Here is a 19,088-nt window from a genome sequence, read left to right on the forward strand (position 1 = left end):
TATCTATCGAAGCTTTTACAATCAGTTTTTATGTTCTCTGCAAGCTTACATGTGGCGGCACATGGCACTGAGTGTGGAACTCAGGATGCGGCGAGAACAGCAGTCCGAGGAACATTGTATTTCTCGAAGATACCTGTAATCCTGGGTGGATTCAAAACATGAAGGATTAAAGGACTCCAGGAATCTCAAACTGATTCGTTATGCTGGACAGGAGAATGTATTTGTGAAAGCTGAATGATTTAATCTGCTGTTTTACTTTATCTTCTCGAGTCTCACTTCATAGCAAAGCCGATTAGTTCAGCCAAGAGACACAATCCATCAGTGTAGTGTTTATCTGTTGGTTTCAAGACATCGGGGGATAGAAATTCATTTTTTTAGCTGCTAAACGGGCCTCTACACCTCCAATAGGTGAGTGGACTGTACCATTGATGTAGACATCATGAGCCCATGCCTGAAGCAGGTGTTAGCACCTTTGCACATATAAATAAGGGCTAATGTCTAATGAGGCCTCCTTTGCAAGACTGATTTGTTTTGAGACAGTTGGCTGCATTCAGGAAAACCAGGCCAAAAAACAGTCTAACCACAGTTCCTGTCAGGGGAGGCTGCAGGCCACAAGCAAAAAGGTTTATAAATACTTAGCTGTTCCTCCCTGCTCCACATCCAAACTGCTTGTTCACAACATGTTCTCACCCACACCTCCAATTCCAATCTCGCCCCCTCTGTCCCCCTTACTGGTCCCCTTTAAGGACTTACCGGTAAGCCCTGTCTGGCAATGCCACAGCCTAATCTTTGAGGTCTCTTCTCTGGCTGCATGGAGATGTCCAGTAGGCCCAAGGCCCAATATTAGGGAAGCCACAGTCCTAACCATTCAGGCACAGGGATCATTTCCTGTGTGCGCATTGTTTTACACATACAAATTTTTACCTCCAAGAATGTCATGCTATCCCATACCTGTATGAGGGGCTAAAGGTCTCACTGTTTGTTCTGGGGCCCACAGTTTTGGTTCATCTGGTGAAAGTCATTTGCCTATCAGTGAAATCTGCCACGAGCAAGCACAATTGGGCAACGTTTTACAATGCAATTACAAAACAAATTGACTTAAGAAAATATTCCTTGCTATAAATACGAGTGGTTACTTGGCAAAGCTTGATTAATACAGCTGCAAATCAGTGTCAATCCACCACCTGTGAGCAATATGATTTTTAAATGACTGAAAATTACTTTAAAAAACTATACAGAACTATTTGCTAGTTTTATTGAATAAAGTGCTGTTTCTTAGTAAATAAAAAATATATACATTCAAAACCTTCTAAGACATTCCCATTTGTGCCCATTCACCCAAAAGTTCCAGCTTACGTTTTGGAGCCCCCTTGAATGCCTGCAAATGATCACAATGCAGAAACTCCCAATAGTGATAAATTCACCCTGGCGGTGTGGGCAGCTTTGTGGGTGACACTGGCTTCCAGCACAACATTTTTGAGCAAGTGCAAAAGATTGCGGAAACTTAATTTGCACTGGATGTAATTTGCGTTTAAAATTCTGTGATTTGTTTTGCGCGCGTTACATCGATTTGGGGCGGATTGTGTGAAGAAACCAGTGTAGAAACCCTCCTCCAGGTGAGGACGGGGTGAACCTTAGCTATGGTGACCCCTTTACAAACATACGAATTAGGAGCAGGAGTAGGCCATTCGGCCCCTCGAGCCTGCTCTGCCATTAGATAAGATAATGGCTGATCTGATTGTGGCCTCAACTCCACTTTCCTGTCTGCCCCCCATAACACTTTGACTCCCTTGGCTATCAAGAATCTATCTATCTCAGCCTTGAATATATTCAATAACCCAGCATCTACTGCTGTCTGGGGAAGAGAATTCCGCAGACTAACCACCCTCTGAGAGAAAAAAATGTTTCCTTATCTCCATCTTAAATAGGAGACTCCTTATTTTTAAATTGTATCGCCTAGTTCTACTCTTGCCCATAAATGGAAATATTCTTGCAGCATCCACCCTGTCAAATCCTCTCAGGATATTGTAACCAACAGGTATGGGCCCAACCTGTTCAACCTTTCCTCATAAAATAACCCCTTCATCCCAGAAATCAATTGAGTGAACCTTCTCTGAACTGCTTCGAATGCAATTTTATCCTTTCTTGTTCCTAAATGAGACCAAAATTCTACACAGTACTCCAGATGTGGTCTCACCAAGGCCCTGTACAGTGATAGCAAAACTTCCCTACCTCTATTTTCTATTCCCCTTGCAATAAACAACATTCCATTTGCTTTCCTTATCCCTTGCTGTATGCGCGTATTAAATTTCTGTGATTCCTATACCAGGACACCCAGGTCCCTCTGTACCGCAGAGTTCTGTAGTCTCTCTCCATGTAAATATTCTTTCTGTCAAATTGGAGAAGTTCATATTTTCCCACATTGTACTCCATCTGCAATGAGAAATAACTTGTCAATAGTCATAGTCAAGGCTCACAAGTGAAGTAGGCCATTTGTAACTGTACCCCGAACACAGAGTCACTTTAAGAAGCTTAAACATTTGGCCTTGTTGGCGGTTAGAATCTAATATTCATGTGACTCTTTTGAAGCCAAACATAAAACAAGCCATAATCTACCCCAATGTGTGCCTGTGTGGAGCACTTGTACCAGAGCCAGTGATGTACGTGTCCAATCACGAGAGAAGGAAGCTCTATCTCAACAAATTGGGCTGGACTTGAACCCAGGTCCCTCGCAGGTTCCTAAATCATGAGTTTATGGGAAAATGGTGCTGCCAGTGGGAGTGACTATCGGAAATTCAGATGCATGCTCCCTGTGGCTTACCATTCACAGAGTGGCCTTCTGTGCTACTAATTTTACCTACTAAGCTGAGTGAGAAAGAAAGAACTTGCACTTATAAAGCACCTTCACATCCTCAGGCCACCCCAAAGCGTTTGGCAACCAATGACGTAATTTTGAAGTGTAGTAATATAGGAAAAGCAGCAATGAGATAATGAGCAGGTAAACTACTTTTAGTTGGTTGTGGGACACGTATTGGTCAGAACAATTGGGATTAACTCCCTGCTCTTCTTCTAAATAGTGCCATGGGATCTTTTACATCCACCTGAGAGAGCAGACGGGGCCTCGGTTTAACATCTCATCCAAAAGATGACACCTCCAACAGGACCACACGCTCACTGCTGCACTGGAGTGTCAGCCTAGATTTTTGTACTGAAGTCTCTAGAGTGGGACATGAACTCACAATCTTCTGACTCACGTGAGAGTGCTACCAACTGAGTCACAGCTGGAACCTAAATAAATGACTAATGCACTTATAGGCCAGGATTTTGTGAGGCTCCCTGAGGTGGGGTTGGAGGCTGGGCGTCACGGAATATTGCAACAGGTGGTGGGGTGGAGGGGGGGTGGTGCGCGGGGCAGAGGACCTGTCACCTCCCTGTCGCCAAGCGATCTTCCCAGGAGGAGGATAGGCCGACGATGGCCTTCCCACCCAGAGGCCAATTGAGGCCCTTAAGTTGCCTATTAACGGCCAATTAAGGACCTCTTCCCGCTGTCGCTGGGATCTTATCAGTGGCTGGGGTGCTTCCCCTGTGCGGAGATGATGACTTGCAACACGGGATGCCCTCCCTGCGGGCTTGGTGGGGGGCAGTCCCTCCTCCGTGGGTAATTTGTGGCCTATGGAGGACTCCCACCAGGAATGACTTCACCCCTCGGGGACACCCCTCCCTTGGACTGCACGACCAACCCCCCTCGCCAGGGCCGTCTGAACTGGCCCGGTGACCCTGCCTCACCTACCTCTTCTCCAGGGTTCCACCACTGGGCCTGGGTCCAAGGCATCTGCAGTACCAGCAGTGGCCACCACTCCCTCTGATTGGCCGGCAGCTCATGGAGGCGGGATCCCTGTCTTTAAAGGGACAGGGATTCTTTAATTTAAAAAGACTGGAGGATCATTCCTGGCGGGCATGAAAAGGCAAAGGCGGGGTTTCCCCCATCTTTTGGGCCTGGCACCAGGAGCCCCGCGTACAGCACAAAATGCAGCCTATAGTGTCCGTATTCATCATCAGGCGTGAATGTTTTATGGTTCGTCTACTCCTACAACAAAATCCAGAATATGTAAAACATACTTGGAGACTTTGGGATAAATATGAATTTGTCATTGGTCATTAATAACAAATGGAAAGACCCTCAAAGATATTTTCAACATTGAGGTACCAAGTTATTCACTGTCTTGTATTTAAACTGTAGGCCTTTCAATTATCGTAGTCAATAAGCTAAATTGGTTTTGAATTAAAATAAATTGACACTTGTTAAGATTTTCCAGCTTTATTTCAGTGTTCTGATGAGCTGAACTACCACCAGGTTTCAGATGGTGGCACTCCTGAACTGTTGGATAACACCATCCTCCACAGTGCTACCCATTTCGAGTGTGGCCATTTAAGATTTTTAAATAGACAACGCTCAGGTTTTAAAATGTCTCCTGGATTCTAGGAGGAAGGAAAGACCACGGAAGGCAAAAACTTACACAGGTGGAGATGAGGCACACAGTCTTAATTCCAACATGTCTCTCTGAGTGTTAAACTGTACTACAGAACGAAAACAAAGACCCATATTTCTCCAGAAACTTTCTCAACCTCAACAAAGCACATTGCAGCCAATGAAATACTTTTGAAGTGCAGTTGCTGTTGTTGGAAATGTGGCAGGCAATCTGCGCACAGCAAGATCCCACAAACAGCATTGTGATAATAACCAGATAATTATTGTTTTCGTGATGTTGGTTGAGGGATAAGTATGGGTCAGGCAATGCCATTACTACAGGGCCATTTGCACCGTTGACCATGCTCACAACCCATATCCTGCACAGCCGCTGGCAGGATCTCCAGATCCACCATAAAAATGGGCAATCTTCTTCTGTGGCCCTGCAAGATGCACAACGATCAGCCAATGTGTCAGTATGTTTGCACTGGGGTGTAAAGTAACCAATACTTCAGCTAGCAGAGAGGTAACAATGAACTCTAAACAGGGTCTTTCTAGTCACAGAAAAACTGATAAATGTAGTGCCTCTCTGATGGCTTAGTTAGTTTGATACATAAATTTGTTAAGTAAAACTGTATGTTACTAAAAGTAAAACCTGACACACTAAGTCCTGAACTATCATTGCTGACCTACATTGGCTCCTGGTCCAGCAATTTTAAAATTCCCATCATCATGTTCAAATCCCTCCAGGGCTTTGTCTTCCCTATTGCTGGAACTGCTTCATATCCTACAACCCTCTGAGATTTCAGCATTCCTCCAATTCTGCCCTCTTGTTCACCCCCAATTTTAATTACTCCACCGTGCCTTCCGCTGTCTAGGCCCTAGGTTCTGAAATTCTCTCCAAAACCCAGTCGCACTCTCTCCTCCTTTAAGACCCTCTCTTTGGCCAAGTATTTGATCACCTGTCCTAATGTCTCTTTCTTTGGCTTGATGACAATTTTGGTCTGATAACACTCCTGTGAAATGCCTTGGGACATTTTGCTATATTAAGGGTGCTATATACATGCAAGTTGTTGTTGTATAAGAAAATTTGTGGAACCAACTCCGACTTACAGCTTCATCATTGGCCTGTGGAATGTAAGGTAGACAATCAGTTCACCACCAATCCTAGTTCACCTAGTTTGTTAAAGCTGATGTTAGCAGTGGCCTAGACTGCCCTGATTCACAGTCCTGCACCTTTTGATCACTGTTCACTTGTTCACTCACATTGTGTAAGCTTAAGTTGACATTTGAGACAAAGAAAGACTTGCATTCCTAAAGCACCTTTCATGACCGAAGGATGGTCCAAAGCGCTTTACAGTCACTGCTGTACTGTAAGAAATATGGCAACCAATTTTGCACACAGCAAGCTCCTACAAACAGCAATGAGGTAAATGACCAGGCAAGCTGCTTTTGAATGATGTTGGTTGAGGGAGAAATATTGGCTACTGAAGGAAAAATCTGTTTTAAACATCCCTAACAAGAAGGAGAATTTTAATATAAAAGAGAACTTCAGTGATGGCTGAACTACATTAAACTTCCAGCTGAGGAATGTAGAGGAACATGAAGAGATATTTATCTGTCAAAGGCAGATGGTAACCAAGGACAGGTCTTAGGTTGCTATGGGATCAGCAGAATGGATTGGTACAGTCTTGAGATAAGACTCTACTCAACAGCAGTATGCATTGTCATTGTTAACCTTTGAATCAACCATGAACAACAAAACATGCCTGGAGGCACCGATCATTGAGACATGCATGTGAGAATTACAAATGTAGTGCCAACCAAAAGAATGTAAGAACTCATAAAATATCTAGCTTTTCATTGCGGTCAGGGACAGATGGGTCATGGCCTAATGGAAAGAAGATGTCTCAGGATCCAACAGACTTCAAGTAATTATCTGTTTGACACTGGGCACCTTAAGACTCCAGGACAGATCTAGTTGCGTGCTTATTTAATCGATGTTTGTGGTTAAATTAAACGGTTGCTGTGAGAGCTAGTGTGTGCTAGTGTTTCTGTAAAGACGGATTCAGGTCCACAAACTCCATCCATTGTGAAAGTCACAAATAATTCCAACATGAGGGCATTGTGGAGAACTCCCCTGTTCTTCTTCAAAATACTGTGGGATCTTTTTACATCCACCTAAGGGGGCAGATGTGGCCTCAGTTTTGGTCAAAAAGACGTGCTTCCGACAGTGCAACACTCCCTCAGTACTGCACTCGAGGATCAACCTGGATTTTGAGTTGAAGTCTCTGGGGAATCAGTTGGGGTCTTGTTGTCTCTTCAGATCAGTGAAGGAGGTCTCTCTGGTCAGAATTGCATGACATCAATGCACCTTCTGTTTATTCAATTGCCTAAGAAACTGCTCAAATTTAAGAAACACCAGTGCGTTTCATTTGAATAGTATTAAAGCTAACAGTGGGATTCCAAACGAGAATACAAATATAATTTTATGACAGATTACATTAACTGTAAACAGAATTAAAGACATACTTTAATATTAAATTGCTCTTTCATTTTCCTTTATTGTACTTATGAGACTCACTCACAGTGTTGCTCCTGTACAATGGAATAGTCGCTGATCACAGTATAGATAAACTGTAAACATGTGATTACAGAAAGCAGCCAGCTCACAAAGTAACTGTCGGAAGATGTCCAAAATCCTGTTCTGAAATCCTTCCACTCAATGTGGCTAATTCCCTCTCCTGCTTAATTTACCCAAAAGTCTTCATTTCCATAATGAGTGCTGTTTCATCCTGCAATATGAGGAAATCATAAAATGGTTACAGCACAGGAGGCCATTCAGCCCATCATGTCTGTGCCTCACCTAGGCCCATTCCCCTGCTTTTTCCCCTTGAGTATAGATTAAGTATAGATTAAGGGATAATCTAATTGAGGTGTTTAAGATGATTAAAGGATATGATAGGATAAATAGATAGAAACCATTTCCTTTGGTGGGGAAGTCCAGAGTAAGAGGAAATAATATTATTAGTGTTAGGCTGTTTGAGAGTGATATCAGGAAGCACTTCTTCACACAAAGGGTAGTGGAAATTTGGAACTCACTTTCCTAAAAAGCTATTGTGGCTGGGAGTTAATTTTAAATTTCAAAACTGAGATTTTTGTTTGTCAGGGGCTTTAAGGATTATGGCACGAAGGTGGATAAATGGAGTTTAAATACAAATCAGCCATGATCTAACTGAATGGTGGAACAGGCTACAGGTGCTGAATGGAACTATTCCTGTTCCTCTGTTCCACTGACTGTGAAACCGATTAAAATGGCTCGCTGACCTCTCGTGAAGCTTTTGATAAGGCAGCTCATGGAAAGCTATAACTCCAAATATTTCTCGTATGGAAGAGTAACCTCATGGTAAAATATTAGGTGAGGTTGTTACAGTGAGAGATGGGGAGAAGTTTCAAGGGCACTTCAGAGAGGTGGGGCAAGAATTGGCAGATGCAGTTTAATACAGTGAAGTCCTGCATTTAGGGACATGAAATTAAGTAGGGGGATTATTTGATCAATGGGAAAGTGCAGGCAAAGAGAAATCAGGAAAAAGCTCTGGGATTCATGGTGATCAAGAGCCTTAAGACATCAAGCTAATGTCTGGTCAAGAAGGCAAATGGAGCAATAGGATGCTCTGATGCCTCTCTGATGTGAGTTCTTTGTAAAGCAAAGATCTGCTATATGCAGCATAGAACCAGAATCCTCAAGACTCTGGCTGGACTTTATCATCGAACATTTCTATGTACCTGAAGCATCTCTTCAAAACCCCAAATGTGAGCTTCATGAAAACTCTAGCATAGAATATACTTAGTTTTGGATGTCCTGAGAAAATCACACAAGTATAACCTCGATGTCCCAGGATCCACCCAGACACCATCCTTTCAGGGTGGAAGAGTGGCATGGGGGAGACATTGTGACAGATACCAGGATAGGGAGTACTCACTCGCACAATGTGGTGTTTCTGGTCACAAATGGGCTGGACATTGAAAGAATGGGAAACTTTCCTCTTGATGTAGGTGGTGGGACTGATTGAGGGATCTCAATGGACTGTGTGGGTGTAATCATTGATTCCTAGATCATGGGGAATCCTGCCACTCTGTAAAATTGCAGTGCCCACCTACACTGATGCTGACTGTCCATATGGAAGGTAATGGGTTACTCTACCAGAATTTGTGTGCCGCTGATTGGTTGGTTAATAGTACTGATATCTGTCAGGATAACTTGGTCAAGGTGATTGTGACCTTCACATCCATTGGTGGTGTGGGGCCTATGGTGTAGGGGAGATTGCAGCTTGTGGCATAACTCACTGATGGTTTCTCTTGATTGCTCCTGGGTTGGCTGGAGTAGGAGACCTTTGGCCTGGAGTGAGGATATTGGTGGTAGATGCTTCTTGTGTGACTGACTAACCTGGTCACCCTCTGCTGTTCTCTCTCCTCAAACAATCACAAAGATACAGGGGCTCTCCCAATGGGAATCCCATCGTGACCTCTTTAGATCTGGGGAGGAGTGTGAAAAATAGAAGCCTCACACAGCGAAAGGCAGTGTGGTGAAGCAGTGTTAGCTGTGAAAGAGAAGCAAAAATAATGAAAGGAGATAAGCTTTCCAGAAATCCTTCCATTATAGCTGCTGGGTCACTTGTATCTTTAGACTGTCATCCAATAAACCTGGACACCCCGGTTAATATGGGTGTGTTATGTCCGAACAATAATAGTGCACAATAGGACATATGATGCTAGCAGTCATTGCCACTTCAATTAAATATGCCCACTGATTTTATATAAGGTGCTGTTTATTGCCTTGATTGCTTTGCACTGCATCCATTATCATGCCAGCTTATGCTGGTTAACCAACTCTTCAGGAGCTGGAAGGATGGTTGTAACCTTCTGTCAGCTGCCATGGACTAGGTGCTAATGTACAGCAACTATCACATCACAGCCTACAGTTGGCAGTCTGGAGTGAAGAATGAAGAATGTTTTAAAGCAAATTGTCCTTTAACCTGTTAACATGCAGAGGTGCGGGAGTATATCTTTTAATTTGATGTATAGCTTGAAACATTCACAGAAATAAGTGGTACTGCTTGACTCCACACTGCAACACAAAGTGGACAACTTTGAAACTGTCAAACTTCCGAAACAGCACCAGCCCCCAAACCTAAGAAGCCCTGCGCCCTGTGCTTGACAGTATGGCCGACAGACACAAGCTGGTCCACAAAACGTGAACGAGTAAACTTTCACCAAGTCACCTTTGTGATCACAGGATTACTGACGAGAACCCTGAATGCAACTTAATATCTGGTCTGTCTCCTGTACAAAGCAAGCCCATGCACTGTTACCAAGTTCATGTTGAATGCTAACACAAATCAATTGGTAGCCAACTTTTTTTGCATCTAGGTTAGTGGTTGACAGATCACATGATGAAGGTCAAGTTGTGGTTGACCACACAAAATGAGACCTTATAAACATGTTATCAGGCCAACTCTACTCTTTATACAATGAAGCAATTGAATTAAAAATTGATGTTGATTCATGGATTTATCAACATCAAATGTTTCCATTATTTGGAGAATCACCAATAATATATATATATAGAGGCCTGGACAAATAATCCAGAGAACATCTGTTCTCTGTAGCAGTTTAAGAATTTGAAGTTAGATTTTTAAAAATCTGATAATGAATGGCCTTATTAAAAGTGACCAGGAAGCTCAGTGACATCCTTTAGGAAGCCTGACATCCTTACCCACTCTGGCCCATATATGATTCCAGTCCTATGCCAGTGTGGTTAACTCTTAATTGCCCTCTTTAAATGGCTTAGCAAGCCACTCAGTTGTACCAAACCATTGCCAGCAGGCCAAGAAGGCCCAACACCACCTTCTCAAGGCAACCAGGGATGGGCAATCAATGCCAGCCTTACCAACAACAACATTTATATAGTGGCTTTAACATAGAAAAACATACCAAGGCGCTTTGCAGAGATATAATTAAACAGCAAGAATGGAGGCCAAGCCAAAAAAGGAGATATTAGGAGCAGTAAGTGGAGGCACAGAAGGGTTTAGGAACAGAATTCCAGACCATAGGGCATAGGTGGCTGAAGGCAAGGCCAGCAACTGAAAAAAGATGGGGGAATACATAAGATACCAGAATCAGAGGAACAAAGAATTGGGAGAGGTGGAGAGATTACAGAGATAAGGAGGAACATAGGAGTAGGAATAGGTCATTCAGCCCATCGAGCCTGCTCTGCCATTCAATATGATCACGGCTGATCATCCACTTCAGTGCCTTTTTACCACACTATCCTCATATCCTTTTATGTCATTGGTATTTAGAAATCTCAACTTTAAACATACTCAATGACTGAGCTTCCACAGCCCTCTGGGGTAGAGAATTCCAAAGATTCACAACCCTCTGAGTAAAGACATTTCTCTTCATCTCTGTCCTAAGTGGCTTCTCCCTTATCTTGAAATTGTATCCCCGGTTCTAGACTCCCCGACCAGGGGGAACATCTTACCTTCATCTACCCTGTCTATCCCTTTAAGAATTTTGTAGTTTTCAATGAGATCACCTCTCATTCTTTGAAACTCTAGAGAATACAGGCTCAATTTCCCCAATCTCTCTTTATAGGACAGTCCCGCCATCCTGGGAACAAGTCTGACAAACCTTCGTTCACTCCCTCTATGTCAATAATATCCTTCCTAAGGTAAGGGGACCAAAACTGCACACATTACTCCAAGTGCGGTCTAACCAAGGTTCTATACAATTGAAGCAAGACCTCACTACTCCTGTACTCAAATCCTCTTGTGATAAAGGCTAATATACCATTAGCCTTTCTAACTGCTTGCTGCACCTGCATGTTAGCTTTCAGTGATTTATTGACGAGGACACCCAGGTCCCTTTGTACATCTACACTTTCCAATCTCTTACCATTTAAGAAATACTCTGCACATCTATTCCTCCTACCAAAATGGATAACCTCATATTTTTCCAGATTATATTCCATCTGCCATGTTCTGGCCCACTCACTAAGTCTGTCCAAATCCCCTTGAAGCCACTTTTTATCTTCCTCACAACACACATTCCCACCTAGTTTTGTGTCATCTGCAAACTTGGAAATATTACATTTGGTCTCCACATCCAAATCATCGATATATATTGGGGCCCAAGCTCTGATCCTTGCGGTACCTCACTAGTCAAAGCTTGCCAATGCCAGAATGACCCATTTATTCCTACTCTCTGTTTTCTGCTTGTTAACCAATCCTTAATCCAAGACCTTGAAGGAATTTAAATACTGGGAATTTATTTTTAAATTTGAGACATTAGGAAACCGGGAGCCAATGTTGGTCAGTCATACAGGGGTGATTGGTGAACAGGACCTGGTGTGGGGTAGGATATGGCCAACAGAATTTTGGATCAGCTGTAGTTTATGCAGGGTGGAAGATGGGAGGCCGGCCAGGAGAGCACTGGAATAGTAGAGTCTGGAGGTGACAAAGGCATGGGTTAGGGTTTCAGCAGCAGATGAGCTGAGGCAGGGGTGGCGATGGGTGATGTTACAGATGTGGAAGCAGACGGTCTTGCTGATAGAAAGTATACAGTGTCGGAAGGTTATCTCAGGTCATATAAGATGCTGAGGCTGCAAACACCTTGATTGCAAGAGCTGCTGCTTGGCATGTTGCTGACAACTCCCTCCCAGTCTCTTACAGGTGGGATTCCTGCATTATGACCACTAGAATACTGTTGAGCCAAAATGGTAAGGGGCAGCATTGTGGTGGCAAGTGATAGGTACAAACACATTTGTCATTTGTATTAATAACCTCCTTCATTACAAACACATTATTTGTGAAATTGGAGATGTGTGGGTCTGATATGTAGAGACCAGATGAATGGTGTTGCTCAGAGGGGAGGAGGGTGTTCCAGAAAATTTTGGGGCTTCTCTTTTATCGAAGGGGGGTGGAAGGAATTAATTAAATGATAGGAGGGAAATAGCTGATGTTGCTCAAGTAGGAGAGTCCTGAACCAAATCGGTGTTGACTGTTTCGGGCAGCTTGCAGAGGGCCTTGTGGTGTTAGGCCCATCTGCCAGCTCATCTTCTGTGGACTCCTGAGGATGGAATTTACTCATGATGGCCAGATGGTGCAGAGCCACACCAACTGGGACAAGGAGACTATTTCTGCCGAGAACCGCAAGACCTCACCTGACAGGTTGATGCACTCGAAGTCCAACTTGAAAGTGCTGATCTATGGTGACTCTGGTGGACACATAGGCCTCATTATATCAGCTTGGGGTACTGGTACCTGGCAGAAGGAACAAGATATAAGGGACCAGTGGGAATCCTTGAGCCCCTGGAAACCTACCCTTTTCTGATCTGGGGGTCTCAAAATCTGTTGACCATCTTAAAATGAAAGATCACAAGAATGTAATAGAGTAGGCGACACAGCTTATCAAGCCTTCTCCGTTATTCAGAAAGATCATGGCTGAACTTCTACATCAACTCAACTTTGCTGCCCTATCCAGAAGTCCCTTGATTCCCTTAGTGCTCAAAAACTTATCAATCTCAATCCTGAATAGACTTAACAACTGAGCATCCAGAGCCCTCTGGGGTAGAGCTTCCCAACCCAATGAGTGAAGACATTGCTCCTCATCTCAGCCATAAATGGGCGAACCCCTATCCTGAGACTACGACACTCTCCAGCCTGGGGAAATAGCCTCAAAGCATCTATCCTGTCAAGATCTCTAAGAATTTTATACATTTCAATCTGATCACTTTGCACGCTTCTAAACTCCAGAGAATATAAGCATTTTGTGTTCAGCCTCACTGCACATTGATGGATGAGAAGCTTTGGTGGTTTAGGTAAGGGCCATTTCTTTGTCACAAGTCTGAAGGGCTACGAGTGCCATTGGGTTTCCAGGAGGAACTTAGCTCTTGACTGGCACCTTTAAGCAATGCATCAGGCTAAGAAGGTGCCCTCTGCCACCTACAATACCTAACTTCATTGGCATCTAAAATGGTCTCCTGATCTTCTTCCTCCAAAAATGCCAATGACAGCCTCATAGTGCGATAGGGATGGGGCACAGCAATTAATATCAAAGACCTACCTTAGACTTATGCCTAAAAAGACCTTCGTGGCCAAATGCAAAGCTCTCCAAAAGTAGAAACAACAAAAAATACACCAGAAATAGTACAATAACCTTACTTTTAATATTCAGCCTGTCCCTTTAAATCTGGCAGCCAGTGAAACATGGTACAGGAAGCCGAGACACTGGCTTTATTTAGGCAGGCTCTCCTCTAACCTGCGATGAGGGGAGGTGAAGGGCTACTGGCCGCAGACCTGAGTGACGTCATTTGATAACAATTGAAATAAGATTTTAATGCTTGCATCCCCTTCTGCCATGCTGGTCCAGTAATCCCGAATTCACAAAGTTTGGGCACGCAATCTGGGACCGCAGGGGGTGTGTGGAACCCCAGAGTTACATTTCTCCTGTGTTGCATCGGTTAGTTAGCCACATTTCAGACCCAGGACAGAGAAAAAGCTATTGATTCCTTGTTGAGCTACACCTCAAACGTAGCCTAGGTAGCACAAGTTGATGGACTATTTGACTGTGGAAGGCACCACTGGTAAGCCTCATCCTGCTTTGACCCAGAACCTGACACACACATAATGATCATCAGCATCTGTGATCTCTTTCCCTCTCTCTCACCCAGGTGCTCTGAGGCCAAGTGTAATGCTGCCCTGCCTGAGATCACTTAGGCCAGTACAGACTGGATCCCAAAACTGGTGCCTTCTGCTCTGTGGGGTTCAGTGTCACACTGGGCAGTGCCTTCATCCACGTGGCCATTGCAGGAGCTGCTTTGGGTGCAGCTTTGTTTGATCCCAGTGAAAAATCAGCACTGTTAGTTTATTTGATCATTGATAAACTGTCATTAAAAATATGTGCCATCAAAAAAAAGGTGCACAGGGCTGCAAGTTTCATAGATTTTTTACATTTTTATTTATTATCTGTCACTTGTACAATGCTAAGGACAGAAAACAGTTCTGCTTTGTGCCGACTGACCATTTCTCTCAAGTCATTCTGCCCATTGTGGTAAAGAGAGAAATCTGTTGTACAATGATTGGAAGCAGCCCACCAGTCCTCCAGGCCGTCTGACTCTCCTCCAATGGCGCTCTTAGCTGTGTAACTATTATCCAATGGAGCTCCTTGCTGTTTGACTCTCCTCCAATAGCACTCCTTGCTGTCTAACCATCCTCCAATGGCACGCCTTGCTATCTAAACATCCTCCAATGGCGCTCCTAGCTGTCTGACTCTCCTCCAATGGTGTTCCTTGCTATCTGACTCTCCTCCAATGGCACTCCTTGTTGTCTAACCATCCTCCAATGGCACACCTTGCAGTCTAACCATCCTCCAATGGCGCTCCTAGCTATCTGACTCTCCTCCAATGGTGCTCCTTGCTGTCTGACTCTCTTCCAATGGTGCTCCTAGCTGTCTGACTCTCCTCCAATGGTGTTCCTTGCTGTCTAACCATCCACCAATGGCACTCCTTGCTGTCTAACCATCCTCCAATGGCACTCCTTGCTGTCTGACTGTCCTCAAATGGCACTCCTGTCTGTCTGACTCTCCTCAAATGGCACTCCTGTCTGTCTGACTCTCTTCCAATGGCGCTCCTAGCTGTCTGACTCTCCTCCAATGGTATTCCTTGTTGTCTAACCATCCTCCAATGGCACTCCTTGCTGTCTAACCATCCTCCAATGGCATGCTGTCTGACTCTCTTCAAATGGCGCTCCTGTCTGTCTGACTCTCCTCCTATGACGCTCCTTGCTGTCTGACTTTCCTCCATTGGCACTCCTGTCTGTCTGACTCTCCCCCAGTGGTGCTCCAGGCTGTCTGACTCTCCTCCTATGGCACTCCTAGCTGGAGTACAGCCTTTCGACTGTGCTCCAAAAGAGTCAACAGTTTTCCAGCAGTACGCTGAGTAGTTCAACAGTCCTCCATTTGTACTTCTAGCGGTCTAGCTATTCTCCAATAGCACTACTAGCAATCCAATGGTATTCCAAATAGTCAACAGTTCTCCTGAAGTGTCCAACAATCTTTCAATGGTACCCTTAGCACTCCAACAGACTTCCAGTCTTACTCCAAATAGTTCTATAGCTCTGCGAAGAACTTATAAACAATTTAACAGTACTGCAAAAACCCAATGGTGACATATTTGGCCCAGTAATATTCCAAAGAGTTTAATAATTGAAACAATGTATTAAACAGCCCAAAGAATCCTCATCCTGTATAATCCTGCAGTTGGCTCGTGAGAATTTCAAAGAGTCTAATAGTGCCACAAATGGCTAAATAACATTTACAGTCCAACAACTGAAGCATTCCAGTAGCATTTCATACAATCCAAAGAATCCTCTAATTGTATTCTCAACAATCCCAAGATTCTTCACACTGTCCAATCAGGTTCCAATGATTCTCAAGCAGTCCAATGATGTTTCAAATAGTCCAACAGTCTTCCAGTGATTGTCCAGTCCAATACAACGCTGTGCTCTGATCCAAGCAACCTGAGGCTTATATAACCTAATAATTAGTTTACAGTTCATCCATCGTGCTCTCCCTGAGGACAAAAAGTGTTAAAGGGTATATTTATTTATTTTTTTATACCTGAAAGGTACCATCAGATTATTTGTGGGACACCAAGAAATGTTTGATTTCTTTTTTTGTCAGTCATCATACTGGTTGGTTTCATCAATATTTATCTAATGTGGGATGAGGGCAGGGACTAGATGACAAACGGTACAATATGGAATAATCTGACATACCTTGACAGCTTCCATAATACAATGACTGACAAGGTTTCAATAAGGGCACACAGAAACTAAAACTTAGACTTCTTGTCAGAACATGATAGACATCATATAAAAGAACCGCAATATTTCTAACAGTTGATGCACACATCAATAGTCTAGAGCAGATGCAGTAGAATCCGGGAAAAGAGTCATGAATACATTGAAACTGGGCAGAGATTCACCAGTGCATGAGTATAGGCTGAGAATTGGCCAGGTAGGCGATCAAAACCACTCCACTCCAACCAATCATATATAGTTCTTGAGGAACATTATGAGATAGGTTTGGATGAAGAAGGCCCTTCAGCCTATTTAACCTTGTCCTCCCAAATATCAATCTTACCTTTGCAGCATCCGATTGTTTCTTGCATTAACCTAGTTCCCCAACCTCAATCGCCATTACTGACAACCTATCTCAGTGGCTGATCTCCCTATACCTCTGGATATCCCGTCCCAAATTTGCTCAGGGATCAAAGCAATGAAGAGACAGCAGAAATTTCATACATTGGGGCAGTCAACTGAATTTGCCACCATCACCTACATTGTCCAACCTCGAAGGGTTACATCACACAGTATTGGCTCTTTTCTCACTCTTCAACTCGACTTTGACTTGACTTGAACATCAAGGCTACGTCTTTCATGATTTCAATTTGACAGCTGCAAAAGAAACACACGCTCCCCACCCCACATGTCCCAGAAAATTTGAAAATATTTTGACATTAACTGTAAGATTTCAAGAAGTCAGCAGCTCCAATGAATGTTCAGCACAGAAATCTTCCTCTTAGATACATCAAAATGTAGTAATTTAAGCAATTATTACTTTTCATTAATTTGGTCAAAAGGTCCAAATTGGAAACGTTAGCAAACAGGAATATACATCACCAACCTCCTAGTCATGGCAATCCCAGTAATTTCTTTGATTCCTTTTCACTCCTATTAAACTCAATATCACAAATGACCCCATCCTTCAGTGATGCTGACACAAGGGGAACCTGTTCTTCTGACTGAAACAAGTTAAATAACATTTTACTAACTAAAGCATGATTCTTAGGTAGAATCTGCTGTATTTCCTTTCACAGAAGATGACAAACTACACGGCTGTTTTATTTTTATGTCTGAATCCTCAAAACTCACTCTGGTATTTGGGAGCAGCACAATCTCTCACCTAATCCAAGCAAAATCAGCCACTTGCTCCCAAATTCCCACCTCCAACACAATGGGAAGAGTCAAAACTTTGCTGCATGCTTTCCTTTTGCGCATCCTCAACCACCCGCCAACCACCCCCACCTCCCTGCCCCCCCCCCCACCCCGACCTCCTACAGGCACCCCTTCCTGAACCAAACCAACAACAAGAGACTGAACTTACTGGATCTACACACACTTTAGCTTTGGATGGAGCAGGATTTTGGATGCTCATCGCCTCTCAACATCCTAAGAGCACTAATGCTGTTCTTACAAGCAGAAGGTGACAGGGCTGGCCCTGATCCTTGAGCTTGCCTGAGGCAGCTGGGAAATCAGAACAGTGCAGGAACTCCCAGGATTAAGAATGGCAAAAGATGGTCAAGGAAAATCAACAATGCTCGTTGCTAAGTTACACCAACCCACAAACAGCACAGCTGTTACTGGTGGTCTCTACTGTGCCCTCCTATTCTTGTTTCTTTTGTGTGCAATAGGCCACAACAACAGTGTTAAGCACTTGAAGGGGTGCACTCAAGGGTGGAGCCCCTCTGTACAAGCAAGGAGCAACATTGTGGGGGCAGCTGTTGCGCTAAAGCCTGGACTCACACCCTCACATCTGAAAGAGGCTGTGTGGCCATTGGTGACCCGCCTTAAGGGCAAGGCAATAAGATGGGGTGGAACAGTGGAGAGGCCTTAGTGAACGACAGGAACATTTTAACAGCGCCTTGGAGGACTCAAAGTAAGCTCTTGTAAGTACAACTCTTCCACCCAAATCCTGACAGTTGGCGGGTACACACGTAAATTTTGGTTTCGATTTTTGCACAATTGGCTGTACACAGCACCCCCATTTCACTCCTCGCAGTGTTTTAAGTGAAGTCAGTCGAGGACAGTCTGGGGTCTCAGCTGTTGTTTTCGGCAGTCAGGTATTTGAGTGCTGCAAACCCATAACGACGTGACATGTCCTGCTGGAACTCTTCCTTCAGTGTCTTCAGGCAAACTCGATATTGCTTGTTGGAACGGAATTTGGTGATGTCGAAGCTGGGGGCGTGAGGCATGTGGATCATGTAAGCGTTGGGGAGAACGATAAACTCATATTCCTGCAACGACAGAGAGAGGTGGAGAGCACCCTGTTAGATATATGTGTATCAGTTCAAGACAGCAGGAGCGAGTCTTTGGCTTAATTGTAGCATTCCCACTTCTGAGTCAGGAGGTGGAGGGGTTAAACCCTGGTGAGTGGAGACTAGAATAGGGGATCTAAATACTGCCTGACATCCAGATGGGGACTTGGTTAGAGCAATCACTGGCTCTGGGGTAATATTCCTACCTCTGAGTCAGAGGGTTGGGCTCAGGTCTACTCCAGACAGCACCACTTTGGATACTGTGATGATGTCCAGCAAGGGTACATGTATCTGATGGGTGCAGGGAAACCCCATCATCAGGAGCACCTGGGCCTCTTTAGTCTCGGTTGCAGCTTCTCCCGTGGGAAAAGGCACTCTAAAGATTAGAAACAGTGAGGAAGGCAACAAAAAACCAAGTCAAGTGTGAGCTTTGAGTTAGAATTTGCCCCAGAGTACAACACA

At 44.0% G+C, this 19,088-nt stretch overlaps 1 protein-coding gene across 2 annotated transcripts in view; it reads right to left on the bottom strand.

Annotated features, from left to right (window-relative positions):
* Positions 1 to 17,640: 17,640 nt before the first annotated feature.
* Positions 17,641 to 19,088, bottom strand: part of large1 (LARGE xylosyl- and glucuronyltransferase 1) — a 488,923-nt gene continuing 487,475 nt past the window's right edge. For both annotated transcript variants that reach the window (XM_068051293.1, XM_068051292.1), the window contains one exon: positions 17,641 to 18,605. In XM_068051293.1, the coding sequence (XP_067907394.1) occupies positions 18,408 to 18,605 (198 nt within the window). In that variant the 3' untranslated portion in view covers positions 17,641 to 18,407. The remainder of the gene's footprint in view (positions 18,606 to 19,088) is intronic.

Source organism: Heterodontus francisci, chromosome 18 (assembly GCF_036365525.1).
Source record: "Heterodontus francisci isolate sHetFra1 chromosome 18, sHetFra1.hap1, whole genome shotgun sequence".
NCBI classification, from domain to species: Eukaryota; Metazoa; Chordata; class Chondrichthyes; order Heterodontiformes; family Heterodontidae; genus Heterodontus; species Heterodontus francisci.